General features: G+C 53.2%; 1 protein-coding gene across 4 annotated transcripts in view; it reads right to left on the reverse strand.

Moving 5' to 3' along the window:
- Positions 1 to 5,926, reverse strand: part of LSM4 (LSM4 homolog, U6 small nuclear RNA associated (S. cerevisiae)) — a 17,403-nt gene extending 11,477 nt beyond the window's left edge. For 2 of the 4 annotated variants that reach the window (XR_001000016.1, XM_011925791.1), the window contains exon 1: positions 5,664 to 5,926. Coding sequence is in view for 3 of the 4 variants with exons in the window: in XM_011925791.1 (XP_011781181.1) it covers positions 5,664 to 5,666 (3 nt within the window). In the remaining variant the exon portion in view is untranslated. The remainder of the gene's footprint in view (positions 1 to 5,663) is intronic. The other 2 variants (XM_011925792.1, XM_011925793.1) reach the window with 2 other exon arrangements.
- Between the last annotated feature and the right edge of the window lie 846 nt (positions 5,927 to 6,772).

Here is a 6,772-nt window from a genome sequence, read left to right on the forward strand (position 1 = left end):
TGGCGACAGGGTTTGCTATCTTGCCCAAGCTGGCTTTGAACTCTTGGTCTCAGGGAATCCTCCCATCTCAAGCTCCCAAGTAGCTGGAATTACAGGTATGCGCTACCACGTCTGGTTTCAAGATTTTTTTTCCATCATTACTGAATGTATTATGTCAAATATGTAGTGTTTCTATTACTGGGGGGAAAATCAACACTTTCATTTTGAAAACATAAAACTCAGCCCGTACACTGGGAGCTGCCTCGGGGTGACACAGGGCTGTGCCTGGGTGCGGGGTCCTGTAACAGGCCCGTTCTAGTACTGCCGTGAGGAAGGTCCCAGCACCGAGGGGCCCTGACGAGACAGTGCCTCACAGGACAGAGGCTTCACCTTGCCTCGTCCTGGTGACTGGAATTCCTGGTGGCCCTGACCCCAGAAGCCTTTGCTGGGAGTCCTGCCCTGGCTACCATGCTGATCCACAGGGTGGCCGCCTTCCCAGGGGGTGTGAACTTGAAAGCCTCTCCCTGTGGAGGCCGGAAATGGCCTTTAACCCTGGTGGGGTGGCTCCCCTATGAAAGGAAGGGACTGGGGAGGGAATCCTACATCCCACAGCCCCTTCCTGAGAAAAGCTGCCCAGGGGAGGTCGGTGCCAGCAGGAAGCCAGGCCCAAGCCCGCTTCCTGCACCGGCTTCCTGGAAGAGCCAGATAAGGGGGAAGAAGGGGCCATGTGGCCCCGGGGCGGCTGCTCGGAGAGGCAGGGGAGGAGGGCTGCGGGAGGCTGGGCGTGTGTCTGACTGGGTGCCACCAGCCACAGAGAAAACACAAGAGTCACAGATTGGCACACGGGTCCCATGCCCAGGTTGCCCTTTACTGTGAAGAAGCCGTGGGTTTTCCTCAGTAAGCCTGTGTTACTTCTCCAGTCTGTAACAGGAACGGGACCTGGGACCTCCTCCTGGATCACTGGGGAAGGGGCAGAGGTCAGGCTAGCCCTTTAAGGCCCACGTCTCATTCTGCAGAGGAGGCGCTGGCACCCACAGCAGAAGTGATCTGCCCAGGGAAATCCAGCAAGGCCCTGGCAGAGCTGCCCAGAGGCAGACGCCCTACTGTCAGCAGGTGGCCTGGAGACACACCTTCCATGCCAGTGACAGCCCCTCTTGGGTCACCACCTGGTCCCAGTGACCAAGAGCACAGCCTGGGAGGACCCATGGCCTCCTTGCCTGTCACCTGCAGTCTCATCCAAAAGCAGCAGAAAGAACATCTGAGAAACAAAGAGAGCTGGTAGGACAGCCACAGTGGCTCTCACCTGTCATGTGGACTTTGGGAGGCTGAGGCGGGTGATCACCTGAGGTCAGGAGTTCCAGACCAGCCTGGCCAACATGGCAAAACCCCGTCTCTACTAAAATACAAAAATTAGCTGGGCGTGGTGGCAGGCGCCTGTAATCCCTGCCACTCGGGAGGCTGAGGCAGGAGAATCGCTTGAAACCAGGAGGCAGAGGCTGCAGTGAGCAGGAGTTCGAGACCAGCCTGGCCAATATGGTAAAACTCCATCTCTATTAAAAATGCAAAAATTAGCCAAGCATGGTGGTGCACACCTGTAGTCCCAGCTACTCGGGAGGCTGAGGCAGAAGAATCATTTGAACCCAGAAGGCAGAGGCTGCAGTGAGCTGAGATCATGGCACTGCACTGCAGCCTGGGTGACAGTGACATTTCATCTCAAAAAAAACCCAAAAAACAAAAAACACCCAAATAGGGTTGGTGCAGACCTGCTCACAACACTCCCCAGGCCAGCTACAGAGCCAGGCCTGAGAGGCTCTGCCACACTGGCCGTCACACCCATTCCTGCCACCTGACCTTTACTTCTGCTATTGCCTCTGCCTGGGGTGACCTTCCCCAGACCTTCACGTGGCTGCTGAAACGTCACCTCCTTTGGCCAGGCCCTCTTAATGGCCACTCTCTGCCTCGTGGGTGTTTGTTTCCATCATAGGATGCAGCCAGTCTTTAATTACCTTGTTTATTACCTCTGTCCCTTGCTAGACTGGAACACTCAAAGTGGGTGTGGACTTTGTCCAGGGCCAAGCACAAGGCCAGGCACATAAGAGGTACTCGGTAAATATTTGTTGAATAAATACACAAAAGAAATGCACACACCACCCAGGGAGGCACGCAGGGAAGGCAGAACACTCGCTCCACCCCACAGGTAAGGGAAGGAGTGGCTGCTGGACAGGGAGTTGCCTGGCTCCTGGGCCCTCCAAGGCTGCAATGGCCTGAGGCTGTGACCATATATCTTGATTTCTCCTATATCCTCATCTCCAAACTCTGTTGGAGAAAGAGGTCAGAGGAAGGGGTGGATCCTCAAAATCTTTTTTTTTTTTTTGAGGCAGAGTCTCGCTCTATCGCCCGGACTGGAGTGCAGTGGCCGGATCTCAGCTCACTGCAAGCTCCGCCTCCTGGGTTTACGCTATTCTCCTGCCTCAGCCTCCCGAGTAGCTGGGACTACAGGTGCCCGCCACCTCGCCCGGCTAGTTTTTTGTGTTTTTAGTAGAGACGGGGTTTCACCGTGTTAGCCAGGATGGTCTCGATCTCCTGACCTCGTGATCCGCCTGTCTCGGCCTCCCAAAGTGCTGGGATTACAGGCTTGAGCCACCGCGCCTGGTGGATCCTCAAAATCTTAAACGAAGATACATCAAAAGTGCCAGGTGAGGCCGGGCACAGTGGCTTGCGCCTGTAATCACACCACTTTCGGAGGCTGAGGTGGGAGGATCACTTGAGCCCAGAAGTATGAGACCAGCTTGGGCAACACAGCAAGATTCCGTCTCTACAAAAAATGTAAAAATTAGCCAGGTTTAGTGACGCACGTGGTCCTAGCTACTTGGGAGGCTGAGGTGGGAAGATCACTTGCGCCGGTGAGGTTGAGGCTGCAGTGATTGTGCCACTGCACTCCAGCCTGGACGACAGAGTGAGAGCTCAGTTCCAAAAAAGAAAAAAAAGTGCAGAGTGCAGTGGCTCACACCTGTAATACCAGCACTTTGACACACTGAGGTGGGTGAATCACCTGAGGTCAGAGGTTCAAGACTAGCCTAGCCAACATGGTAAAACCTCATCTCTACTGAAAATACAAATATTATCCAGGCGTGGTGGTGCATGCCTGTGATCCCAGCTACTTGGGAGGCTGAAGCAGGAGAATCACTCTCTCCGAGAGGTAGAGGTTTAGTGGGCTTTCTTGGAGCATCTGGAATCTGGTTCTCAGGTCTAGATCCACGAGGACCTAATCCAGTGCCTCCTAATTCAGGAAGCTGTCCAGGACTGCCCATCCCTGCTTCTAACCCAGGCCACTCCTTCTGGCCCTGCCCTGACCACAGGGAACTGGAAGTGTGTATCCCATGATGCCTTGTCCATTCTTGGCCACTTCTCCAGGAAATGGCTGGACAGCCAGGACTCTGGATGTTCAGAAGGTGGGAAGGGGCTGAATGAATGAGTTCACACTTTGCCCAGGTACCGTTCTACACACTGGGAATATAGTTGGAAGAAAAACAAAGATCCTGCTTCCACAAAACGTAACACAGGGATGGATCCTTCCAGTTCTGCCCAGTCTATCATGCCAACTCTGCCCTCTAAGTACATGGCAGAGAGGGACAGGCTCTCTAAATCCTTGCTCTTGAAACCGCCTTTGCAAAAATTGTAACTGAGGAAATTACGACAGTGAAAAGAGATCAGACCTAACCGACTCCATCGTGCTTCTAACCTTTAAGCTGTCCTTGTTTATTTGTGGGCATAGGCCGAACTAACCTTGGGAAGGGATTTAGTGTATAGTTTGGCTCTGAAACAAAATTGGTAATAGCCCTTTCCCGAAAAGACCCTCTTCTTGCCTGGGGACCAGTCTGCCTTTGTAGGACTAACAAATAAGCTACAGAATTAGAAATTATTGTTTACAGGTCATACAGCCTCTGGTTGCAAGAGTCTGAACCTCCCCAAATTGCTCCTAGGGATAACATCACTATTATAAAATCTAAGATCAGTGTTTGAGATATTTTGCAGACCCTGTACTTGATGGATCAGCTGACACCACCCAGACCAGTAATCTGGCTCAACCAGTCCTGCAATCCCACCCAGGAACAGAAGACAGCAAGAAAACCTCACTTCAATCTCCTGCCAGTGACTCCATCTCCAACCTCAGGAAACTCCAACCAATCAGCACTCCCCACTTCCTGAGCTCCTACACGCCAAATTATCTTTAAAAACTCGGATCCCCTAATGCTCAGGGGAGACTGATTTCACCAGTAATAAAACTCCAGTCTCCTGCATAGCTGGCTCTGTGTGAAATACTCTTTCTCTAATGCAATTGCCCTGTCTTGATAAATCGGCTCTGTCTAGGAAGGAGGCAAGGTGAACCTTGGTGTGGTGACTACACACTTACCAGCTGGATTTAGGGAGAGCTCTCTCACTAATCCACAGTTCTGATGCAGCCACCCCTGGGGGGCCCTCCTGGTTACTGAATCTCCCACCGTCTCACAGTCTGGAAGTCACATCCCCAACAAGGGCCTTGGTTTCTCTCATTGAAAAAAGAAGGGCCGGCCGGGCGCGGTGGCTCAAGGCCGGGCGCGGTGGCTCAAGCCTGTAATCCCAGCACTTTGGGAGGCCGAGACGGGCGGATCTCACAAGGTCAGGAGATCGAGACCATCCTGGCTAACACAGTGAAACCCCGTCTCTACTAAAATACAAAAAACTAGCCGGGCGAGATGGCGGGCGCCTGTAGTCCCAGCTACTCGGGAGGCTGAGGCAGGAGAATGGCGTGAACCCGGGAGACGGAGCTTGCAGTGAGCTGAGATCTGGCCACTGCACTCCAGCCTGGGCGAAAGAGCTGAAACTCTATCTCAAAAAAAAAAAAAAAAAAAAAAAAAAAAGAAAAAGAAAAAAGAAGGGCCAGATGCTGATGAGCCAGGAAACTCCCAGCTCTGGATTCCTTTTCTGATCTGCACACTGGGAGACACGGGCACTTTCTAGCCCAGATCCAGAACTTCCAGAATCATAAGCAATGCGGCCCTGCAGAGACCTGGGCTGCAATTTTTCCTTCTGTGTGCGGGGAGGATGTACTTTGCCCACCCCTAGCTCAAAACGCCCCCTTCCCCTGGAATGATATGCTATGTGAACCAAGGAGAAACAACACACCCCAGCACCAGGCCTACTTTTCAGCCAGAAAACAAGAGGCCTAGGAGGCTCTGCTGCTAGCATTTTAAGCATCTTACAAGCTCTGAAATTCCTAAAACTAAGTTTCACAACTCAGACTGGCCCCCTACTTCCCAGAACTCTAGTTTTCAATCTGGGAGGTCAGACTGGGTACGAAGCGTAAGAGATCCCCTTCCCTACCCAAAAACTCTCTGTTGCATTTGGTGGATCCCCACTTTTTTTACCCCAGTTTCCCAACCTGCAAAATAGGAAAACTAAGTAAGGCGAGGCCACTGTACTGTGGCTACAAGTACGTGCAACCCTAAATCCCAGACACGAACGTGGTAGAACCACCTGCAGTCTCCAGCATCAGTTTCCCAGCCTTGTGCCGGGGGACGGGACTCGAGGCTCGGACCGTACGTTCGCCCCGCGCCAACCCAGCCCTCAGCGCCCGCCCGCAGGGCTTCCAACGACTGCTGTTCCCGCCTCCCGGTGAGACCCCGCCGTTGCCCTGCCCTCACCATGGTGCCGGCGGGGACCGGGCTCGCCGGCCACTTCCGCCGCCGCCGCTGCACACGCTCCCGGCGGTCGTCGCCACGCCGCGCCGCGCGCCACTGGGCTGAAAGAAAGTGGCAGAGACGCGAGCCAGTCAGCACCGGGCTAGAAGGGTGGTTAACCAATCCACGCGGAGTAGGGCGGGGCCCGCTGGGCGAAAGGGGCGGGACGGGCCGTGTTCCCGCCGGAGGAACGAGGAAGAGCGCCGTAAAGTGCCTCGGCTTGTAATACAAAAGGGGGCGGAGCAACGCGCGCCGGCGCGGGGTGCATTGTGGGTAAACGCGTGCGCAGGTGAAACCTTCGTCGGTCGCCTGGGCTCCACGCTGTGGGCAAAGCCAGTTAATGCCTTTCGTTTGCAGTTGAGGGAGAGAAATCCAGGCTTCGTGGTGATTGGGACGTGTCTGATGTCGCCCTTCGGACTCCTAGTTTTCTGATTCCGTAATTATCCAGGGAACATCATTTAGTAGGTTGGAATCCTGACCACTACCCTCGGGGCCTCAGTTTGCTCCCTGTAAATAGTAGTGTCTGCTCCAAAACGTTACTTACTATGAGGATGAAACGAGTGAAACCGTGTAAAAGCACTTAAAACAGCGTCTGGCACATATTAAGTACTTAATACCTATTCTGTGCCTGCTTCTGCTCATAGAAATGAACAATACACAAAATTCGTGGCCCTTAGGGAGACAGACGGTAAACATAAAGTAAATAGGCGAATGCTATTAGTTTCCTGGGGCCTGCTGTAACAAATGCCCACACACTGGGAGGCTTAAAACAACAGAACGTGATTTTCTCATAATTCAGGAGACCAGAATAATGAAATGAGGTTGGCAGCAGGGTTGGCTCCCTCTGGAGGCTCTGAGGACAATCTGCGTGTCCTATGCCTCTCTCCTGGGTTCTGGTGGCTGCTGGGAAACCTCGGAGTTCTTGGCTTGTAGATACAGCCTTCCACGTTCTGCCTCTGTCGTCACTTGGCCTTCTCTGTGTGTCTGTGAGTCTCAAATGACTCCTCTTTTTTTTTCTTTTTTTTGTAGAGACAGGGTCTCCCTATGTTGTCCAGGCTGGTCTCGAACTCCTG

This window comes from Colobus angolensis, unplaced genomic scaffold (assembly GCF_000951035.1).
Source record: "Colobus angolensis palliatus isolate OR3802 unplaced genomic scaffold, Cang.pa_1.0 Scaffold66, whole genome shotgun sequence".
NCBI classification, from domain to species: domain Eukaryota; kingdom Metazoa; phylum Chordata; class Mammalia; order Primates; family Cercopithecidae; genus Colobus; species Colobus angolensis.